Source organism: Salmo salar, chromosome ssa22, assembly GCF_905237065.1.
Source record: "Salmo salar chromosome ssa22, Ssal_v3.1, whole genome shotgun sequence".
Lineage (NCBI taxonomy): Eukaryota > Metazoa > Chordata > Actinopteri > Salmoniformes > Salmonidae > Salmo > Salmo salar.
Window position 1 is genome coordinate 46,757,222 of NC_059463.1, and position 24,957 is coordinate 46,782,178.

Consider the following 24,957-nt stretch of genomic DNA (forward strand, 5'->3'; position numbering starts at 1 on the left):
CCCTTCTGCTAGCTTGCTAGCCCCAGCCCGCTAGCTGCTTGAAGCCACTCACTGGACTTCTATGATCACTCGGCTACGCATGCCTCTCCCTAACGTCAATATGCCTTGTTCATTGCTGTTTTGGTTAGTAATTATTGCCTTATTTCACTGAAGAGCCTCTAGCCCTGCTTAATATGCCTTAGTTAACACTTTAGTTATACCTCCCACACATGAGGTGACATCACCTGGTTTAAATGATATTTGTAGAGACAGTATCTCTTTCATCGTCACTCTATTCACAGCTTTACCCCCACTTTATTCACATCCTACCATACCTTTGTCTGTCATCATGCCTTGAACGTATTCTACCATGCCCAGAAATCTGCTCCTTTTACTCTCTGTTCTTAATGTAATAGACAACCAGTTCTTTTAGCCTTTAGCCGTACCCTTATCCTACTCCTCCTCTGATCCTCTGGTGATGTGGAGGTTAATCCAGGCCCTGAAATGCCTAGCTCCACTCCCATTCCCCAGGCGCTCTCATTTGTTGACTTCTGTAACCGCAAAAGCCTTGGTTTCATGCATGTTAACATTAGAAGCCTCCTCCCTAAGTTTGTTTTATTCAATGCCCTAGCACACTCTGCCATCCAGGATGTCCTAGCCGTGTCTGAATCCTGGCTTAGGAAGACCACCAAAAACCCTGAAATTTCCATCCCTAACTATAACATTTTCCGACAAGAAAGAACTGCCAAAGGGGGCGGAGTTGCAATCTACTGCAGAGATAGCCTGCAGAGTTCTGTCTTACTATCCAGGTCTGTGCCTAAACAATTTGAACTTCTACTTTTAAAAATCCACCTCTCCAGAAACAAGTCTCTTACCGTTGCCGCTTGCTATAGACCACCTTCTGCCCGCAGCTGTGCCTTGGACACCATATGTGAATTGATTGCCCCCTATCTATTTTCATAGCTCATGCTGTTAGGTGACCTAAACTGGGACATGCTTAACACCCCTAGCCATCCTACAATCTAAACTTGATGCTCTCAATCTCACACAAATTATCAATGAACCCACCAGGTACAACCCCAAATCAGTAAACACGGGCACCCACATAGATATCATCCTAACCAACCTGAACTCCAAATACAGCTCTGCTGTCTTCAACCAGGATCTCAGCGATCACTGCCTCATTGTCTACGTCCGTAATGGGTCTGCGGTCAAGCGACCACCCCTCATCAATGTCAAACGCTCCCTAAAACACTTAAGCGAGCAGGCCTTTCTAATCGACCTGGCCCAGGTATCCTGGAAAGATATTGACCTAATTCCGTCAGTAGAGGATGCCTGGTTATTCTATAAAAGTGCATTCCTCACCATCTTAAATAAGCATGCCCCATTCAAAAAATGTTGAACCAGGAACAGATATAGACCTTGGTTCACTCCAGACCTGACTGTCCTTGACCAGCACAAAAACATCCTGTGGTGTACTGCATTAGCATCGAATAGACACCACGATATGCAACTTTTCAGAGAAGTTAGGAACCAATATACACAGGCAGTTATGAAAGCAAAGGCTAGCTTTTTCAAACAGAAATTTACGTCCTGTAGCACTAACTCCAAAAAGTTCTGGGACACTGTAAAGTCCATGGAGAATAAGAGCACCTCCTCCCAGCTGCCCACTGCACTGAGGCTAGGAAACACTGTCACCACCGATAAATCCGCGATAATTGAGAATTTCAATAAACATTTTTCTACGGCTGGCCATGCTTTCCACCTGGCTACCCCTACCCCGGTCAACTGCCCTGCACCCCTCACTTCAACTTGCCCAAGCCTCCCCCATTTCTCCTTCACCCAATTCCAAATAGCTGATGTTCTGGAAGAGCGGCAAAATCTGGACCCCTACAAATCAGCCGGCTAGACAATCTGGACCCTCTCTTCCTAAAATTTTCTGCCGAAATTTTTGCGACCCCTATTACTGGCTTGTTCAATCTCTCTTTCATATCATCTGAGATCCCCAAAGATTGGAAAGCTGCCGTGGTCATCCCCCTCTTCAAAGGGGGAGACACTCTAGACCCAAACTGCTACAGACCTACTGTATATCTATCCTACCCTGCCTTTCTAAGGTCTTCGAAAGCCAAGTTAACAAACAGATCACCGACCATTTAGAATCCCACCATACCTTCTCCGCTATGCAATCTGGTTTCCGAGCTGGTCATGGGTGCACCTCAGCCACTCTCAAAGTCCTAAACTAAATCATAACCACCATCGATAAGAGACAATACTGTGCAGCCGTCTTCATCGACCTGGCAAGGCTTTCAAATCTGTCAATCACCACATTCTTATCGGCAGACTCAACAGCCTTGGTTTCTGAAATGACTGCCTCGCCTGGTTCACCAACTACTTCTCAGACAGAGTTCAGTGTGTCAAATCGGAGGGCCTGTTGTCTGGACCTCTGGCAGTCTCTATGGGGGTGCCACAGGGTTCAATCCTCGGGCCGACTCTTTTCTCTGTATTCATCAATGATGTTGCTCTTGCTGCTGGTGATTGTCTGATCCACCTCTACGCAGATGACACCATTCTGTATACTTCTGGCCCTTCTTTGGACACTGTGTTAACTAACCTCCAGACGAGCTTCAATGTCATACAACTCTCCTTCCGTGGCCTCCAACTGCTCTTAAATGGAAGCAAAACTAAATGCATGCTCTTCAACCGATTGCTGCCCACACCTGCCCACCCATCCAGCATCACTACTTTGGACTAGAGGTTGACCGATTATGATTTTTTTTAACGCCGATACCGATTATTGGAGGACCAGAAAAGGCCGGTACCGATTACTCTGCCAATTTTTTAGAAATGTCTTTGTAATAATGACAATTACAACAATACTGAATGAACATTTATTTTAACTTAATATAATCCATCAATAAAATCAATTTAGCCTCAAATAAATAATGAAACATGTTCAATTTGGTTTAAATAATGCAAAAACAAAGTGTCGGAGAAGAAAGTAAAAGTGCAATATGTGCCATGTAAAAAAGCTAACGTTTAAGTTCCTTGCTCAGAACATGAGAACATATGAAAGCTGGTGGTTCCTTTTAACCTCTATGGGCAAGGTGGGACGTAACAGCGACTTGCAGCCTGTGGCGCGATTTTCAAAATCTTAAAAATCCTATTACTTCAATTTCTCAAACATATGACTATTTTACAGCTATTTAACGACAAGACTCTCGTTAATCTAACCACACTGTCCGATTTCAAAAAGGCTTTACAACGAAAGCAAAACATTAGATTATGTCAGCAGAGTACCAAGCCAGAAATAATCAGACACCCATTTTTCAAGCCAGAATATAATGTCACCAAAACCCAGAAGACAGCTAAATGCAGCACTCACCTTTGATGATCTTCATCAGATGACAACCCTAGGACATTATGTTATACAATACATGCATGTTTTGTTCAATCAAGTTCATATTTATATCAAAAACCAGCTTTTTACATTAGCATGTGACGTTCAGAACTAGCATACCCCCCGCAAACTTCCGGGGAATTCGCTAACATTTTACTAAATTACTCACGATAAACGTTCACAAAAAGCATAACAATTATTTTAAGAATTATAGATACATTACTCCTCTATGCACTCGATATGTCCGATTTTAAAATAGCTTTTTGGTGAAAGCACATTTTGCAATATTCTAAGTACATAGCCCAGGCATCACGGGCTCGCTATTTAGACACCCGGCAAGTTTAGCACTCACCATAATCATATTTACTATTATAAAAGTTTGATTACCTTTTGTTGTCTTCGTCAGAATGCACTCCCAGGATGTCTACTTCAATAACAAATGTTGGTTTGGTCCAAAATAATCCATCGTTATATCCGAATAGCGGCGTTTTGTTCGTGCGTTCCAGACACTATCCGAAATGGTAAAGAAGTGTCGCGCGCATGGTGCAATTCGTGACAATAAAATTCTAAATATTCCATTATCGTACTTCGAAGCATGTCAACCGCTGTTTAAAATCAATTTTTACGCAATTTTTCTCGTAGAAAAGCGATATTATTCCGACAGGGAATCTCCTTTTCGGCAAACAGAGGAAAAAATCACAAAGGCGGGGGCGGTCGGGGTCACGCACATAAGCCCAGAGTCCCTTGATCGGCCACTTGAGAAAGGCGATAATGTGTTTTAGCCTGGGGCTGGAATGACGACATTCTGTTTTTTCCCGGGCTCTGAGCGCCTATGGACGACGTGGGAAGTGTCACGTTAGAGCAGAGATCCTTAGTAAAAGATAGAGATGGAAAAGAAGTTCAAGAAATGGTCAGACAGGCCACTTCCTGTAAAGGAATCTCTCAGGTTTTGACCTGCCATTTGAGTTCTGTTATACTCACAGACACCATTCAAACAGTTTTAGAAACGTTAGGGTGTTTTCTATCCATATGTAATAAGTATATGCATATTCTAGTTACTGGGTAGGAGTGGTAACCAGATTAAATCGGGTATGTTTTTTATCCAGCCGTGTCAATACTGCCCCCTAGCCCTAACAGGTTTTAACATGAGTCTTCAATATTCCCAGGTAAGAAGTTTTAGGTTGTAGTTATTATAGGAATTATAGGACTATTTCTCTCTATACCATTTGTATTTCATATACCTTTGACTATTGGATGTTCTTATAGGCACTTTAGTATGTCAATGTAACAGTATAGCTTCCGTCCCTCTCATCGCCCCTACCTGGGCTCGAACCAGGAACACATCGACAACAGCCACCCTCGAAGCATCGTTACCCATCGCTCCTCAAAAGCTGCGGCCCTTGCAGAGCAAGGGGAACAACTACTCCTAGTCTCAGAGCGAGTGACGTTTGAAACACTATTAGTGCGCACCCCGCTAACTAGCTAGCCATTTCACATCGGTTACACCAGCCTAATCTCGGGAGTTGATAGGCTTGAAGTCATAAACAGCTCAATGCTTGAAGCACAGCGAAGAGCTACTGGCAAACGCACGAAAGTGCTGTTTGAATGAATGCTCATGAGCCTGCTGCTGCCTACCATCGCTCAGTCAGACTGCTCTATCAAATATCAAATCATAGACTTAATTATAACATAATTACACACAGAAATACGAGCCTTTGGTCATTAATATGGTCGAATCCGGAAACGATCATTTCGAAAACAAAACGTTTATTCTTTCAGTGAAATACGGAACCGTTCCTTATTTTATTTAATGCATGGCATCCCTAAGTCTAAATATTGCTGTTACATTGTACAACCTTCAAAGTTATGTCATAATTATGTACAATTCTGGCAAACTAATTACGGTCTTTGTTAGGAAAAAATTGACTTCACACAGTTCGCAACGAGCCAGGCGGCCCAAACTGCTGCATATACCCTGACTGCTTGCACGGAACGCAAGAGAAGTGCCACAATTTCCCTAGTTATAGGAAATTCATGTTAGCAGGCAATATTAACTAAATATGCAGGTTTATAAATATATACTGGTGTATTGATTTTAAAGAAAGGCATTGATGTTTATGGTTAGGTACACATTGGTGCAACGACAGTGCTTTTTTCGTGAATGCGCTTGTTAAATCATCACCTGTTTGGCGAAGTATGCTGTGATTCGATGAGAAATTAACAGGCACCGCATCGATTATATGCAACGCAGGACACGCTAGATAAACTAGTAATATCGTCAACCATGTGTAGTTAACTAGTGATTATTATGTTAAGATTGATTGTTTTTTATAAGATAAGTTTAATGCTAGCTAGCAACTTACCTTGGCTTCTTGCTGCCCTCGCGTAACAGGTAGTCAGCCTGCCACGCAGGCTCCTCGTGGAATGTAATGTAAGGCAGGTGGTAAGAGCGTTGGACTAGTAACCGCAAGGTTGCAAAAACGAATCCCCGAGCTGACAAGGTAAAAATCTGTCGTTCTGCCCCTGAACAAGGCAGTTAACCCACCGTTCCTAGGCCGTCATTGAAAATAAGAATGTGTTCTTAACTGACTTGCCTAGTTAAATAAAGGTGATTTTTTTGGTTATTATTATTATTATTTTTAAACAATCGGCCACAATTGGTGTCCAAAAATAACGATTACCGATTGTTATGAAAACTTGATCTCTACTCTGGACGGTTCTGACTTAGAATATGTGGACAACTACAAATACCTAGGTGTCTGGTTAGACTGTAAACTCTCCTTCCAGACTCACATTAAGCATCTCCAATCCAAAATGAAATCTAGAATCGGATTCCTATTTCGCAAACAAAGCATCCTTCACTCATGTTGCCAAACATACCCTCGTAAAACTGACTATCCTACCATTTACAAAATAGCCTCCAACATTACCATTTACCAAATAGCCTCCAACACTCTATTCAGCAAATTGGATGCTGTCTATCACAGTGCCATCCGTTTTGTAACCAAAGCCCCATATACTACCCACCACTGCGACCTGTATGCTCTCGTTGGCTGGCCCTCACCAAACCCACTGTTTACTCCATGTGTAACTCTGTGTTGTTGGTGTGTCGCACTGCTTTGCTTTATCTTGGCCAGGTCACAGTTGTAAATGAGAACTTGTTCTCAACTAGCCTACCTGGTTAAATAAAACACAGAAATTCCTTTCCCATTAATCACCCAAACATTGTGACACTCCAGTAAGATTTGAACCTGTACTCTTATCTTCATTATCCATGGAATTAGTCCACTGAGCCACCAGGATGGAGCTAATGTCCCAGGTATTTTTACGCATACAAACCTGTTAATTTCAGTCTATTCACACAGACCCCATTTCAAAGGTAACAGGAACTCATTAAGATCAGGTTTGGTCAATTAGTGTGCGTGGCCAACATACCTGAACACACTCAACAAGATAGAGGATGTAGAGCAATTTGTAGACGCTGAGAATGGAATGTATCTGTTTTTAAATATAATTCTTAAAACGTTCTCTGAGAGTTAATCAAGTTATCTTGTGGTTTTTATGGAAAATGTTAACGTTCTCAGAACAATTTGAGAACATGACTTTAAATAGAATCGTGATGAAACCTGTTGGAAATGTTATGCTGAAGTACTGAAATTCCCACAGAAGAACATTGTTTCTTAACGTTCTCTGAACTAATTGAGAAAATTCCCAAAGTCAAACCAGAATGGAGAACGTTCCTAAAATTGAAATGAAGTGTAACCATGTTTTAACTTTTAGGAAACATTCTGTTAAAGTAATGAAATACCAAGAAAATATTTTTCTTTTGTTAAATTCGTTAAATGTGCTGAGAATGTTCCAATGCCAAGCAACTATTTTGCACGATTTCCAGAAAGTTGTGGAAAGGTTGTATGCAAAATAACCATAGGATAACCACGCTCTCAACAAGCTCTAAGAAACATATGGTTCTCTGAACATTATGTGCTAGCTGGATAATGTCTGCCATTGGATGATTTTGCCATAAAGAATAGGTGTGCCATTAAGTACATACAGTTTACATACACCTTAGCAAAATAATTTTAAACTCAGTTTTTCACAATTCCTGACATTTATTCCTAGTAAAAATTCCCTGTCTTCGTTCAGTTAGGATCACCACTTTATTTTAAGAATGTGAAATGTCAGAACAATAGTAGAGAGAAGGATTTATTTCAGCTTTCATTACTTTCATCACATTCCCAGTGGGTCAGAAGTTTACATACACTCAATTAGTATTTGGTAGCATTGCCTTTAAGTTGTTTAATTTGGGTCAAACGTTTCGGGTAGCCTTCCACAAGCTTCCCACAATAAGTTGGGTGAATTTTGGCCTATTCCTCCTGACAAAGCTGGTATAACTGAGTCAGGTGTGTAGGTCCTCCTTGCTCGCACACGCTTTTTCAGTTCTGCCCATACATTTTCTATGGGATTGAGGTCAGGGCTTTGTGATGGCCACTCCAATACCTTGACTTTGTTGTCCTTAAGCCATTTTGCCACAACTTTGGAAGTATGCTTTGGGTCATTGTCCATTTGGAAGACCCATTTGCGACCAAGCTTAAACTTCCTGACTGATGTCTTGAGATGCTGCTTCAATATAGCCACATAATTTTCCTCCCTCATGATGCCATCTATTTTGTGAAGTGCACCAGTCCCTCCTGCAGCAAAGCACCCCCACAACATGATGCTGCCACCCCCATGCTTCATGAATGGGATGGTGTTCTTTGGCTTGCAAGTCTCATTTTCCTCCAAAAATAACGATGGTCATTATGGCCAAACAGTTCTAGTTTTGTTTCATCAGACCAGAGGACATTTCTCCAAAAAGTATGATCGTTGTCCCCATGTGCAGTTGCAAACTGTAGTCTGTCTTTTTTATGGCAGTTTTGGAGCAGTGGCTTCTTCCTTGCTGAGCGGCCTTTCAGGTTATGTCGATATAGGACTCGTTTTACTATGGATATAGATACCTTTGTACCTGTTTCCTCCACGATCTTCACAAGGTCCTTTGCTGTTGTTCTGGGATTGATTTGAACTTTTCACACCAAAGTACATTCATCTCTAGGAAACAGAACACGTCTCCTTCCTGAGCTGTATGACGGCTGCGTGGTCCCATGGTGTTTATATTTGCGTACTATTGTTTGTACAGATGAATGTGGTACCTTCAGGCATTTGGAAATTGCTCCCAAGGATGTGTCAGACTTGTGGAGGTCTACAATTTATTTTCTGAAGTCTTGGCTGATTTCTTTTGATTTTCCCATGATGTCAAGCAAAGAGGAACTGAGTTTGAAGGTAGGCCTTGAAATACATCCATAGTTACACCTCCAATTGACTCAAATGATGTCAATTAGCCTATCAGAAGCTTCTAAAGCCATGACATCATTTTCTGGAAATGTACAAGCTGTTTAAAGGCACAGTCAACTTAGTGTATGTAAATTTCTGACCCACTGGAATTGTGATACAGTGAATTATAAGTGAAATAATCTGTCTGTAAACAATTGTATAAAATTACTTGTGTCATGCACAAAGTAGATGTCCTAACCGACTTGCCAAAACTACAATTTGTTTAACAAGACATTTGTGGAGTGGTTGTAAAACGAGTTTTAATGACTCCAACCTAAGTGTATGTAAACTTCCGACTTCAACTGTATGTAGGACCTTATTTTGATCACCCTGTTGCTGGAGACCTTTCCTGCAAAAACTTGTATTTGTGGTTTAGAAAGGCTTCTGAAGTTAGTATTTCCACTTTGACATTTTAGAAAAATGTATCCATCAAATACATTTGGTTTTCAGTTTGTGGTTGCACTGTGGCAACACTCAACCCACACACAATATCATAAAAAATATCCCCATGCTTCTGAGATTCTGTTCTACCAGACATCTCTAAGAAGAATTCGGGCAATTTTATCCCGGGAATATGCCATGTTGGGAAGGTTTGGTGATACTACCTGTTAAATACTACCACTCAACCTTTGCACTGGGTATAATCCCTTCACTTCCATTGATTCTACACCCCCAATCTCCTACAGGACTTCTGCTAAAGAAACATTAAGAGCAGGCTAGAAGGCATAAGCAGGCTATGACGGGAGGTGTTGGTGAGGGGACCAAGGTGCAGTCAGAAGAAACAGGTCTCCAGTCTTGGCTGTAAAACTCAGTTGACCTCAGTGAGAGGAGCTAGTAATCCATCAGTTTACATATAGTACCATGCAAAAATCTGAGGGAAACCAAATCCATGGGGGAAATGCACAAACAAATCCCAAAATGTTGATGTAACGGTCTGGTTCTGGTTAGGTTCTGCTCTATGGTTTTTACGAGTGGACCTCCATTTTGTGGTGCACAGCCAAGTTAGCCACACGGAAGATTGTATGCACTGATTGTTCATTTTATTGTTAACTTTGACAAAACATTAAGTTGTATTTATAAAATGTCAGATACAATACAATCTACTGCTACCAAGAGATGGTGACAGGTTTACAAAACCACTCTCCCAAGAAATTCAGAATTATTTATCTCTTACTTTATGATTTCCTGTTAAATAATTTGATTGTTTGAAAACAAGCTAAACAAGTACAAGTATAAGTTGTAAAGCAAATGTGCAAACACAAACATACTATTATTCTGATGGTAGTTTTACCAATGACCTCAGACAACTCTAACCTGCCCTTGGCATATTCTTAACATTGCAGCTGTTGTGTCATGTTGATGCAATGATCACTTCAGCGTGTTCATCTGGGCTGGAATTCCTACAGCATTTCCAGACACGCTTAAAGTGACAATCAGCAGTTAAAACAATTACAAAGCATTCTCCCCTTCCGTTTCAGTAAAAAGCTGAGGGATGGAGCTGGAGAAATATATCCACTCTCAAATTCATATACAAAGCTATTGATGCAAGGACTGACCATCCCTGGTATTAAAATGATAGTTTTAACCATGTTTTGATGCTATATGGTGCTTCTTTACATTGGCTTTGTTTTCAAACAAGCTTATATTTTGGGTTCTGATGGGGTATAATGGTTGAACTAAGCTCATGATTCTTCAAGAATCAATGGCTACATGTCATTCATTTATAAGTAAACTAAATTGATGTGGTAACTGCAGATTGCCTCTTTAAGAGCACTACAGTGAACTAGCTCTGCTGAAATGAAGCATGTTTCCAACCATCTGAAAAGACTTGAACTGCCTCACATCCATGCGGGTGTAACAGTGTAGGTTCCGTCCCTCTCTTCGCCCCAACCCGGGCTCGAACCAGGGATCCTTGCACACATCAACAACTAACACCCCACGAAGCATCGTTACCCATCGCGCCACAAAAGCCGCGGCCCTTGCAACGCAAGGGGAAACCCTACTTCAAGTCTCAGAGCGAGTGACGTCACTGATTGAAACGCTATTAGCGCACCACCGCTAACTAACTAGCCATTTCACATCGGTTACACGGGAATTACCTCACATGCATACGCAAAGGCAATATCTAAGAGCTTAACTGTAACTTCACAGTGGATATTTAGGCATCAGCAGAAGCTCATGACCATAACCTTACTTTTCTAAGTTAGGAAGAGTTGACTGCATGGTTCATGGTGCAACCTTTTGTTACTGTGGTCCGTGATTGTAAAATCACTCCACTGAAAACCGCACCAGAGTCATTACTGAGAAATTACTTTTCAAAGGGATAAGGAGTCTCAGATATGTGTAATGGCAGGTTAGGGTCCTGTTTTTTTATGGTCAATATGGTCAGCAGGTGATAGGATGTGTAACACAGACCTCTATTGTTTAAACAAGGAAGTGCAATTAAGCAGGCTGAGGAGCACTGGTAATTGTAATTCATTGTTAGGACTGTGTGTGGCAGTAGTGCACCCCAAATGAGGATAAGAAGATGGGAAGAGTGAAAAGGGGGGCTGTGTAACACTTCATATTCTGTTGTTGTGTCCTCAAACCAACATAGACCAACTGAAGGGACCAAATAAAAAAAAGACAATTTTGGGGGGGATTTAATAAATATGACAGGAATTGTTCCATATATTTCCTAAAATATTTCACAATGGCAGCATAACATTGATGATGTTGCATTCCACATCCCAGCTCTCCTTTTAAATGTTCAGAGAGTATATAACCGTCACCTTACCTTCCAATGATATGTAATGAATGGTTAAACTTTTTTTTAAACATAGAACTGTCTGTCCTTCAGTGTATAGCGACAACTTCATTCTACAATTTACCAGCTAAGCAACTTTTAAGAGAAGCGTAAAAAACAATCAATTGATCCACACCTCATATATTTGAATGCACTAATTGTAAGTCGCTCTGGGTAAGAGTGGGTGCTAATTGTCTAAAATGTAATTTTCAGGATTGTACAGTTAATATATTATTCACGGGTTATTCAGGGTTTTGTTAAATATGTACCTGTCCGTTTATCTTGGAAATACTAACAGGTGGTACATAGTCTGTCATAAAATCTCAAAACACTGCAATAATGAAGCTTCTATTCTCCTTACATGTAATTCATGACAACTATATCTGACAGATGCTTCAAAAGGTGTTTGCTGGTGTATTCCTGATCACAGCAAAGCAGATGTAGAAGAATACAAGCATCCATGGTCCTGTTGTGCATTTAAGACCTCCCTTTCCTTTTCAAACAGCGCACTCTGCCTATTGACAATCAACTCTTTCATCAACCATCAAGTTCAAATGTTTTGATTTCTGTGAATTACTTTTTTTCTCTGACAGGAGATCACGCAGACATAACAGTACTTTAACTGAAACAATAAAAATAAAAAATCTAAAGACCAAAGGTTTCCCATCAAATAAAAGTATTTAACAGAATAGATATCAAACAGCAGCACTTAGATTGAAGAACAAACACTGTCAAGAAGACGAACATGAAAAGAGTTGAAAAAAACATACCTTAACTGTCATTTTAACTCTACTGATGAAATAATTGCACAAAAAAGCCCAACACTAGTTGGAAATAGAATGACAAAAAAGCAAGGATTAACATACTCTGGGGAGGTTTCTCTGACACATATTAAGCCTAGTCCAGGACTAAAAATTATTCTCAATGGGGAATTTCCATTGAAAGTGCATTTTCGTCCAGCACAGGCTTAATCTGGGTCCAGAAAGCCAACCCACTATGTGCCATATGATTCATTTGGTTACTTAGCACTGAATAAATTGTGTTGTGTTGATAGGAAAAGTGTGTGTGTGTATTGTGAAGACAATATTATACAGTTTATTCCAGGTGATGAAGGCATACATGTATGTTTGGGTTTCCGTTAGACATTCTAGAAGTGGTTTAAATAGTTACACCCTTTAGATAAAGCAAAATGTAAGTACAAACCAAAAAACAACTCTCCAAAGTACTTTCACAGACCTTGATAAAATAAAAAGTGTAGTTTGCATGTAAATACTGTAACTTTTTTTGGCATACATTTCCATAAAACACCATTGAGGAACGAGGCATTTCAATGTATACATCACTGAGAGCAAAATCTCCCTATCCAATCAATCTATCATGGGGTGTCTTTCTCTCCTCGTCTCCTTTACTTTATAACTACAGATAGGGAAAGATCTGGATTGGTTCCTACTATATTGCCTTGTCCCTTTCCAGTCATTTCATATCAGTGCTTAAGAAGGAATGGAGACAAGGGAAGGAATGAAATTCAGACTTTTGAGACACAGGCCTTACCGCCATCTCCTCTCCAGCCAACAATACCCTCATCTTCACCCATCACAATCCCAGAGTCAGAAATCATGGACAAAGCATTTAAAGGTCAAATGCAGCCGTATTTATCTCAATATCAAATCATTTTTGGGTAACAATTAAGTACCTTATTGTGATAGTTTCCAAATAAAATTGTAAAAAATAAACAAAAATAGGTTCTTAGCAAATAGCAATTTCTAAAGCAAGAATTTTGATAGGACTGTCTGGGAGTGGTCTGAGTGGGGAGGGGAAAACTATCTGCCAGAGAGGTCTGGAACTCTCTTTCTTATTGGTCCATTATGATGTCACGAGGCAGGCCAAACTCCATCCCACCAAAACAGGCAGAAATTTCAGCCAATCTTTTCAAACAGCTATTACACTAAAAGGGCATAATCATAATTTTGACAATTTCACAGTATTAATCAAACCTCATGGTGTGGAAATATATTAAATACAGGAAAACACGTTTTTGACTGCACTGGGGCTTTAACGAAAGTGATGAGAAATAACATTACATTGAGAACCAAGATAACGTACGATCATGCCCCCTGGTGGTCTCTGACAATCCTAATCCAAACAAGCATAAAGAAATATAAGACAAACAAACAAGCCAAACAAATCGATTCATAAATGAACATATAAATTAAGCAGAAAGAGTCCTGTTTTTGTCCAGGCCTCTCTGTGGGTGTTAAAACAATCATCCTTCTTATGATAATCGGGAACATGCACTCCTGTTCTTCCCATCTGGACACAATAACCTCTAGAGCACACAGCTCTCAGTGCAGTCCGTGGTGCTGTCATCGGCCGAACGCCTCTTCAGTTCCCGGCCCTCTGTTTGGTGTAGATCCGCCTGGCTCCCCTGTCCCCTGTGCCGAGGCTCCTGAGGCAGGGTGTCTGCCGAGATGTGGCCCAGGCTTCGTTCAGCCTCCACCTGCAGGTAGGCCCGGACACGGTGGTGTTGCGCCACGCTGCCGCTGAAGTCGATGACACGGCACTCGTACGTGCCCTCGTCCGACCGCTTGATGCTGGAGAGGCGAAGCTTGTGGGAGATGTTGCTCCCGGCCACTTTTACCACCTGTGGCAGAAGATAATGTATTTGTAAATCATAAGCATATAAATCCTATTCCTCGGTATCAATAGTATGTATGTTGACAATGAGTTAATCATGTTTAGCTTACAGTCAATTTAGTTTCAAGTGCAGTACTGTACACTGATGTGTCTACTCACACTTATTTTTGCGGCATCTTTAGACATCTCCATGGGAACCACCTATAAGGAATTGATGGAAAGAAGTCAGGCACATGGCTGAAATAACATTAGCAAGTGACATACAGTATCAGTATAGATAAGAATCAAATATCACTTGAAATATGTCGACCCTTTCAAATATGTTACACGTCAGATCATCAACAAATGAAAATGTCTTACAGTCCACCACCTAAAAATGGTATGTAGAACTGTGTACATATTTTAGCTTTCACACATCTGCAATTCAAAACCTTTAGCACTGCGATCAAATAAACAATTTCCTATCCACACTGGGAAGTCTAATATCTTGTTTATGTCACTGGGTAGCCTAATATCTTGGTTGTTATGTCACTGGGTAGCCTAATATCTTGGTTGTTATGTCACTGGGTAGCCTAATATCTTGGCTGTTTTTATGCCACTGGGTAGCCTAATATCTTGGCTGTTTTTATGCCACTAGGTAGTCTAATATCTTGGTTGTTATGTCACTGGGTAGCCTAATGTCTTGGCTGTTTTTATGTCACTGGGTAGTCTCATATCTTGGTTGTTATGTCACTGGGTAGCCTAATATCTTGGTTGTTATGCCACTAGGTAGCCTAATATCTTGGCTGTTTTTATGTCACTGGGTAGTCTAATATCTTGGTTGTTATGTCACTGGGTAGCCTAATATCTTGGTTGTTATGTCACTGGGTAGCCTAATATCTTGGCTGTTTTTATGTCACTGGGTAGCCTAATATCTTGGTTGTTATGTCACTGGGTAGCCTAATATCTTGGCTGTTTTTATGTCACTGGGTAGTCTAATATCTTGGTTGTTTTTATGTCACTGGGTAGTCTTATATCTTGTTTTTTGTTAAGTCACTGGGTAGCCTAGTATCTTGGTTGCTGTTGCACTGGGTAGCCTAATATATTGGTTCCTGTTGTACTGGGTAGCCTAATATATTGGTTCCTGTTGTACTGGGTAGCCTAATATCTTGGTTGTTGTTGTGTCTGATAGCTAGCTATTTCGGGGCATCGAGTGAAGAAAATATCTGGGAAAGTTGGGGAGGGGAAGGAATTATTTTGGGGCATAGGTATGCATTATGCATCGAACAGAGATGTGGAAAATCTATTTCTTCCTTAGTGCCAATTATAGTGTCTAGCACCACAGCAGGAGCTCTAAGTTTCCCTAAGTTAGAGAAGTCAACCTGCTCCCACAGTGCTAGAAAAATGCTAATCAGCAATTATCTATTCTTTCCTGTGCCAAGGGCTGCAGCTAATGTTTTCCTCTGCCTGCTGTATTGTAGGCTAATGTGGATTCAGTCAATTCAGTTCTGTCCACAGTAATGTACATTATCTCTTTGTATGGTAATAGTGCGTTAACAAAGTCTATGTGGGCTTAATGAATGTTTTTTGCATGATGATGATAATCAGATACAGGGCTCCTCTTTTAAGAAACAAGCACATAAGTCAAGTGAATAATGCATTGACCTGTAAGGGAGGAAGTTATACACATGCCGACAAGAATATCTCAAGTTAGGATTTAGGGCTTAATTTGTAACCTTTCAACAGACAAACCAGGGTTGACAGTTACTAATCTCTTAGTGGGTAGGTCTACATTGTTTCATTGTGGTCATCAAGTCCTGAGCAAACACAAGCACTGCTGCTCTATGTCGAGCAGAATCACAGACAGTTACTCGGATTCAATAACTCATAGGTGTCACCCCCGGGCCAATAAAACTCTCCCTTAAATAAAATTCTCGCTGCGACCATAACATTTCTCTCAGCGGCTCACCTGATTGGTGGTCCAGGTGGGTTTCTCTGGCCAGTCTCTGTGGTTCTTCATGTACCACCACTGGATCTCCAAGGAGTAGGAGGGGCCCGCCCCCCGGAACGAACAGGCCATCTCCACGTCCTGACCGCTCTGCGTCGTGATGTCATGAGGAACCTCTGTGAAGACAGCTGAGTGAAGAGAGAGGGAATGAAGAGAGAGAAGAGTATTTATGCACCTGAAAAGTGACCCAAAAAAGTGACCGACCAATCAAGCAATCGATGAAACAAATTACTCTAACATCTGTACAATCTGTAACTTTCCTTCCCAGTGAATAAAACCCATCCCCAAAGTTTACAAACAGGTGCTGGCATACCACTGGAAATAACGGTTATAGATCAAAGGTTAAAAATCCAAATCTTTCTCCTGCGACGGCCTCTGTCTGTTAAACTTTGCCAAACATTTTGCTACAGGAAATGAAAAAGACTGGTTCTTATTGGACAAGTCCGGGTAGTCCCTCCATATTTCAGTCCCTTTTCTTCCATTTGGTGCCTAATGAATAGGACCCAGCTCTGTTGACTCAGACAACGTCATGTGTGGGCTTTTTTTGTTTTCCGTTCCTAATCCTTCAGAGGGCCAAAGTAGCCAGGGACATTTCTCAAACGAAAACATCACTCCCCATATCCCTTATCTATCCTCACACATCTAGCTATTAGGCTAAATCCTCTTGCCAGTTCTGTTTAAAACACATTGCTAATTCAAGAGACTAATCCTCCTTTATAACTTCACCACCACAGAGACTTCCTCCACCGAGAGCTTCAGTCTTATAGACAAGTCTTTGAAAGATAAAGTAGTCAATGGTATTTTGTTTAAGCGATGTGCTGTTGTTTAAGATGCACCATCTGCCGACTATTACGAGGATAAAACTTCAGCAAGAAACAACAGGCGGATGAAGATAATTAAGTTGAAGGGCACTTTGGGGATTTTAGGGAGGATTTTTTTTGCATGCAGTTGGGAGATGTGTCTTCAAGAAAGGGAGATATGTTTTGTGTGTCTTAGTTAATTCGTATAGACATTGGAAATGTATCAGACAAATGTTACTTTACTGGATAATCTAATTACATTTTTGAATCATGCTTCTTATGGATGTTGTCCTTCAGGTAATGAGAAGCATGAGTACAAATGTATCATAATACATAACTACTTCCATAGATTGTGAGAGGTGGTGTCAGAGGAAGGCCCTAAAAATTGTCAAAGACCCCAGCCACCCCAGTCATAGACTGTTCTCTCTACTACCGCGTGGCAAGCGGTACCGGAGTGCCAAGTCTAGGACAAAAAGGCTTCTCAATAGTTTTTACCCCCAAGCCATAAGACTCCTGAACAGGTAATCAAATGGCTACCAGGACTATTTGCATTGTGTGCCCCCCCAACCCCTCTTTTTACACTGCTGCTACTCTCTGTTTATCATATATGCATAGTCACTTTAACTATACATTCATGTACATACTACCTCAATTGGGCTGACCAACCAGTGCTCCCGCACACTGGCTAACCGGGCTATCTGCATTGTGTCCCACCCACCACCCGCCAACCCCTCTTTTACGTTACTGCTACTCTCTGTTCATCATATATGCATAGTCACTTTAACCATATATACATGTACATACTACCTCAATCAGCCTGACTAACCGGTGTCTGTATGTAGCCTTGCTACTTTTATAGCCTCGCTACTGTATATAGCCTGTCTTTTTACTGTTGTTTTATTTCTTTACCTACCGATTGTTCACCTAATACCTTTTTTGCACTATTGGTTAGAGCCTGTAAGTAAGCATTTCACTGTAAGATCTACACCTGTTGTATTCGGCGCACGTGACAAATAAACTTTGATTTGAGATGTGTCTTATCTAAAAGATATAGCATGATCGAAGTGTTACATCTCACAATCCTTCTCCTTGACAGCCTGTTGTTTTCCTAACTGTCATACAGCTACCCCTTGTATTAGACTATGTAAGGAAACATTATTCCTGTCATATAGCATCCTTTGTCCTATTTGTGTAATAGCATATTGCCCCACCAACCCTACAGTACATGCATGACAACAGGTCACAATACACACAGTATCACTGTATCTGTCACACCCTGACCATAGAGAGCCCTTGGTGACTAGGGGGTGTTCTAGTCTTTTCATTTCTATGTTGGTGCTCTTGGTATGGTTCCCAATTAGAGGCAGCTGTTTATCGTTGTCTCTAATTGGGGATCATACTTAAGTTGTTCATTGTTCCCACCTGCTTTGTGGGATATTGTTTTGTGTTTGTGTATGTAGCACCACTACTTTCACATTTCGTTGTTGGTTTATTGTTTTGTAGAAGTTTCACTTTGAAAAAAGATGTCGAACTCAAATCACGCTGCGCCTTGGTCCGTCTCTCATCACGTTTGTGACAACAGTATCATGCCTCTATCAATTCAAGGTATTTTCCAGGGGTCTCCAAATCTCATCCAGGGTGTGCAGGGTTTTACTCCAGCCCAGCATAACACACCTGTTTCAAATAATCAATGAATCATGATCTTCGATGTGGACCATGATTAAGTGAATTAATTGAGTTAGTGTTGGGCTGAAACAAAAGCTTGCACACCCAGTAGCTCTCCAGGACCGGACTAAAGAGTTCCCTGGTCTATGCAACGCCATGCAGGGCAACCGGTTCATTTCGTGCCACATCTATCATGTTGATCTATCTACATTTGATCTATTATCATACTGTACTAATGAAAGTAGTTAACAATGTATTGTGAAACTATATGCATGTTCAGTACATTCAGTTCCTGATCTACAAAGTGTAGAAGTTTAGCCTGAGGTCATGTGGTGGTAAACTCATCACACCCCATTGAGTTTCACATTTTAGACTGTAAATGTCTCTATTTTGCTCTCTCTCTCTCTTTCGCCATATTGATTTTATATGACTATGTACTTACAGTGGTAAATTATTGTGGAAGTGAGTGCTTTGTCCTGTATAAGTGGGTCTCTCCTATTTGTTCACTTTATATTCTTGCACAAATGTTGTTTTTCAGTAAACAGACCTTGCAGAGTAGCTCTAAGCAAATAACATTTTGCAAAGGACACAAAAGGAAGACAAAAGTAAAAGGTCCGTAAGCTAAAACGTACATAACCACTGCTGTACTTCAAAAGCCAAATGTTTTAAGCCTGAGAGGAAAGCATGTGTTCCGAATTCCATGTCCGTCTGGGACCATAAAACAGACAAGTGTGAAGGCGCCACAGTAGCAGCCAATGTGTGATGTTCAATGTAGGTCTACATTACATGAGACTTTTGAAAAAAACATGTAGGGATTGACATTAACCTGTTTATCCACTTGTCCTTCAGACAAGGAGGTGACTGAAAATGTTGTGTTGTTTGATGCATGAAACCACTATACAAAATAAAATGAATTAGTATTTCCATACAATTATTACAGAGTAACAGGCAAATTATGCTACCCCCTGCCTATTGGCTACTTAGCTTATTCAAGCCTGTCTCAAAATACAACACTGACCCTTTAAGACAGAAAATAAGAACTTTACCTGACTTGCTTTTGTGCTCTTGTAGGAAGCAACCACTCCCCCATTGCTGACTAGAAATTAGCTATACCTGGGCTAATAACTCACTTACAAACAAAGAATATGAACTAATGTGCAAACGTGGCTACATGCAGCTCTCACTTTAATTTCAAAACAAGACCACTCATGTTATAAACATTGTCCAGTTCATAGTGAATGGCACAGATCCATGTATGGCAATTGTCTATTTGCATATAGGGATACTGCAGCTCTGATTGGTTATGGCACACCAGTCTCTGTAGATTATGAGCCTGTCAATGCAATAGAATCCTACTCCAATGTGCTCTGCATACAAGAAAATCTCTTGCATAGTTTGTTTTTGTTTTGGTATGTTGCATTGAAAGTTGATTCAATCACAATTCCCAGAGTAGAGGGAAACTAGAAAGTTCAATCTCGTGCTTCTCTGTACAGGCTGATATTTCATCTGCGCACGCGCACAGCTTCGAGGGAACATTGCTCCACGTATCTTCAAACCCTATTGGAGGAGAAGGTCAGAGGGGCGGGACCTCTGGCTTTCTCATCCAATGGCTTTTGAGAAGGAGATGAGGAGAGAGGACTCGAGGACTATGCAACTGAGATCTTCCCCTTGACCTCAAACCAAACCCTCATGCGTTTATGAAAGAGAAGTGAAGTTTGAAATGTGAAATTATGTTAGCCTGCTGCTGTTAGCTAAGTTAGCTAATTGGTGTTAATTAAGTTTGCTAATTGGTGTTAGCTAAGTTGTTTGCTAATTGGCATTATCGAAGTTTGCTAATTGGTGCTAGCCATTCAAAATAATTGCATTACCCATGCAATTAGATCACTACAGATGCTAGTATTATGAAGCTGTAATGATGGTTATTTTTTGGTGCATATAATTTCTGTTCCGTAATTAAGACAATTAGGACATGCTTGATTGCCAGCTGTATTTTATACAGGCATAATCAAGAGCAGGCATAATCAACATGACACTGAATCAAGGTTGAGACAAGCAGTTTCTTAACTTGATGTTAAAATATCTAGTGTTACGACATAAAAATGTCAATTTGTTCGCCATTTTAGAAATAATTTTAGGAGCAATCAGGTCTTCAGAAAGGGATTGATCTATGGACAGACCAATATAAGTTACAATTCTTTTAGATTCAATCTCCTTGCCTGCAGTTTATCTTCATCTTGTCAGCACTAAGCAATCTACGTTTTGTTCCAAACAAAATCGATTTAGTTTTTCCCAAATGTAACAACAATTTGTTGTCAGACCCAATCTCTAACAAAACACAATTCCTTACTCAGGGTCTCCTCTATGTAAACTGTATCCTTCCCTGATATGCCTTTGCATTTGCATATTAAAGTTCGATGTTATTGAATAGAGCCTTTTTGTGTAGCCATTGCATAACCTGATAAAATTCAGGACACACATTCCACCCCACGTGCACTTGGTAAGGTGCACTTATTTGATCATGTCCGTTAACCTGTTGGGGCTAGGGGGCAGTATTTGCACGGCCGGATAAAAAAAAACGTACCCGATTTAAACTGGTTACTACTCTTGCCCAGAAACGAGAATATGCATATAATTAGTAGATTTGGATAGAATACACTCTAAAGTTTCTAAAACTGTTTGAATGGTGTCTGTGAGTATAACAGAACTCATATGGCAGGCCAAAACCTGAGAAGATTCCATACAGGAAGTGCCCTGTCTGACAATTTGTTGTCCTTCTGTTGCATCTCTATCAAAAATACAGCATCTGTGCTGTAACGTGACATTTTCTAAGGCTTCCATTGGCTCTCAGAAGGCGCCAGAAAGTGGAATGGGGTGTCTGCTGTCTCTGGGCGAAGAACAGCAGGAGAATTTGTGAGTGGTCAGCCAGGGGACAGTGAGACAGAGGCGCATTCACGAGAATTCTCCATTTTTTCTTTCAGCCTTTGATTGAATACAATGTTGCCCGGTTGGAATATTATCGCTATTTTACGAGAAAAATAGCATAAAAATTGATTTTAAACAGCGTTTGACATGCTTCGAAGTACGGTAATGGAATATTTTGAATTTTTTTGTCACGAAATGCGCTCGCTCGTCACCCTTCGGATAGTGACCTGAACGCATAAACAAAATGGAGCTATTTGAATATAACTATGAATTATTTGGAACCAAAACAACATTTGTTGCTGAAGTAGAAGTCCTGGGAGTGCATTCTGACGAAGAACAGCAAAGGTAATCCAATTTTTCTAATAGTAATTCTGAGTTTAGTCCCAAACTTGGTGGGTGTCAAAATAGCTAGCCGTGATGGCCGAGCTATGTACTCAGAATATTGCAAAATGTGCTTTCGCCGAAAAGATATTTTAAAATCTGACACCGCGATTGCATAAAGGAGGTCTGTATCTATAATTCTTAAAATAATTGTTATGTATTTTGTGAATGTTTATCATGGATAATTTAGTAAATTCACCGGAAGTTTTCGCTGGGTATGCTAGTTCTGAACATCACATGCTAATGTAAAAAGCTGTTTTTTGATATAAATATGAACTTGATTGAACAAAACATGCATGTATTGTATAACATAATGTCCTAGGAGTGTCATCTGATGAAGATCATCAAAGGTTAGTGCTGCATTTAGCTGTGGTTTTGGTTTTTGTGACATATATGCTTGCTTTGAAAATCGCTGTGTGATTATTTTTGGCAGGGTACTCTCCTGAAATAATCTAATGTTTTGTTTTCGCTGTAAAGCCTTTTTGAAATCAGACGATGTGGTTAGATTAACGTGAGTCTTGTCTTTAAAATTGTGTAAAATAGTCATATGTTTGAGAAATTGAAGTTATAGCATTTTTGAGGTATTTGTATTTCGCGCCACCCGATTCCACTGGCTGTTGACTAGGGTGGGACTCGCCCAGACAGGTTAACCTCTATGGGCTAGGTGGGACCTACTCAACAGGCAGTGTAATCCCGTGGCGCGTTATTCAAATACCTCAAAAATGCAAAAACTTCAATTTTTCAAACATATGACTATTTTACATCATTTTAAAGACAAGACTCTCGTTAATCTAACCACACTGTCCGATTTCAAAAAGGCTTTACAACAAAAACAAAACATTAGATTATGTCAGCAGAGTACCCAACCAGAAATAATCACACACCCATTTTTCAAGCTAGCATATAATGTCACATAAACCCAAACCACAGCTAAATGCAGCACTAACCTTTGATGATCTTCATCAGATGACAACCCTAGGACATTATGTTATACAATACATGCATGTTTTGTTCAATCAAGTTCATATTTATATCAAAAAACAGCTTTTTACATTAGCATGTGACTAGCATTCCCACCGAACACTGCCGGTGAATTTACTAAATTACTCACGATAAACGTTCACAAAAAACATAACAATTATTTTAAGAATTATAGATACAGAACTCCTCTATGCACTCGATATGTCCGATTTTAAAATAGCTTTTCGGTGAAAGCACATTTTGCAATATTCTCAGTAGATAGCCCGGCATCACAGGGCTAGCTATTTAGACACCCAGCAAGTTTAGCCTTCACCAAACTCCGATTTACTATTAGAAAAGTTTGATTACCTTTGGTGTTCTTCGTCAGAATGCACTCCCAGGACTGCTACTTCAATAACAAATGTTGGTTTGGTCCCAAATAATCCATTGTTATATCCAAACAGCGGCGTTTTGTTCGTGCGTTCAAGACACTATCCGGAAGGGTAAATAAGGGTGGCGAGCATGGCGCATTTCGTGACAAAAAAAAATCTAAATATTCCATTACCGTACTTCGAAGCATGTCAACCGCTGTTTAAAATCAATTTTTATGCAATTTTTCTCGTAAAAAAAGCGATACTATTCCGACCGGGAAAGCCTGTATATGTACAAAGAGAGAGAAAATAAATACATCTCGTGCCCTCGTGCACGAGCGTGAGTCTCAGAGTACTCTGACCAGCCACTATCCAAACGCGATAATGTGTTTCAGCCAGAGGCTGCCTCGATATCATTCAGCTTTTTCCCGGGTTCTGAGAGCCTATGGGAGCCGTAGGAAATGTCACGTTACGGCAAAGATCCTTAGTCTTCAATAAAAAGAGCCAAGATGAACAACAACTTGTCAGAGAGGGCGCTTCCTATTTGGAATCTTCTCAGGTTTTTGCCTGCCATATGAGTTCTGTTATACTCACAGACACCATTCATACAGTTTTAGAAACTTTAGGGAGTTTTCTATCCAAAGCCAATAATTATATGCATATTCTAGTTACTGGGCAGGAGTAGTAACCAGATTAAATTGGGTACGTTTTTTTATCCGGCCGTGTCAATACTGTCCCCTAGCCCTAACAGGTTAACTGAGAGTACCATGTCATCAACAGCAACAATCGGGGGAAGAGTTGCAGGGGAGTGGAGAGAAGTTGAATTAGCCAACTGGAAGCTATGGATGATTAGAAGGCCAGGTTAGGTAGATCTTGACATGCATTACAACAAAACTATATAGGCCTTAATCCCCAAATGAATGGGAGAGCTTGGCACCATCTAATAACATGGCAATAAGAATGAACGTTTGGCTACAGTATGGTCCACTATAGTTAACTTATAGGTGTATATACATTAGACAAACTCAGATTTTTGGGTGCACTTCCCCTTTAAAATGCCAGACTCAAACTGTATATTTAAAGGTGATTAGAGGGGTGGTAAATCAGGACAGCTGTATTCTCATCCTCATTCTCATCAATAATAATCTTTCTGAGAGCCTCTGCTGATCAAAAAGACTAGAATCTTTAGGCTGCGGGAGAGAGAGAGAGAGAGAGAGAGAGAGAGGCCCAAATGTGTAATTGATATTCCATCAGGCCTGTGAATCTGTGACACAGCTGGGAGGGAGGGAGTTAAAGAAAGAAGGAAAGAGAAAGGGGGGGTGAGGACTGACTGACTGAGCTCCCACGAGTCGTGCCCTGGATGCTCCGCTGCTCACGGCCAGGCAGTGGCCTCATTTGTGAGGAGAGAGAGGGAAAGGGACAGAGGGCGAGGAGAGTGGGAAAGATGAGATACACCCAACAACACTTATGGAGGGCATTGTACACAACGACTGTATAAAACTGTGTGAAAACTGCTCACACATGAATAAGGGGTCCCTACACACACTGGAAATACTCCAAAGGGTGTATAACACAGAACAGAGAGTGACACTATCATTCTCGTCTTTTGAATCATGAGCAGTGTGCAGGCAGGCATCTTCCTTTTGAAAAGTTGTTTAGCGGGACATCCAAATTCATGTGTAGCCTAAACCCAAGATAGGAACAGTGAT

At 40.6% G+C, this 24,957-nt stretch overlaps 1 protein-coding gene across 1 annotated transcript in view; it reads right to left on the reverse strand.

The window, feature by feature from the left end:
• Nucleotides 1-9,761: 9,761 nt before the first annotated feature.
• The window catches only part of LOC106583603 (V-set and transmembrane domain-containing protein 2-like protein), a 51,281-nt gene continuing 36,085 nt past the window's right edge, over nucleotides 9,762-24,957 (reverse strand). Inside the window, exons 2-4 of the mRNA XM_014167972.2 lie at nucleotides 16,111-16,277; nucleotides 14,322-14,363; nucleotides 9,762-14,169 (exon numbers count right to left, since the gene is read on the reverse strand). Of these exons, the coding sequence (XP_014023447.1) occupies nucleotides 13,855-14,169; nucleotides 14,322-14,363; nucleotides 16,111-16,277 (524 nt within the window). The 3' untranslated portion in view covers nucleotides 9,762-13,854. The remainder of the gene's footprint in view (nucleotides 14,170-14,321; nucleotides 14,364-16,110; nucleotides 16,278-24,957) is intronic.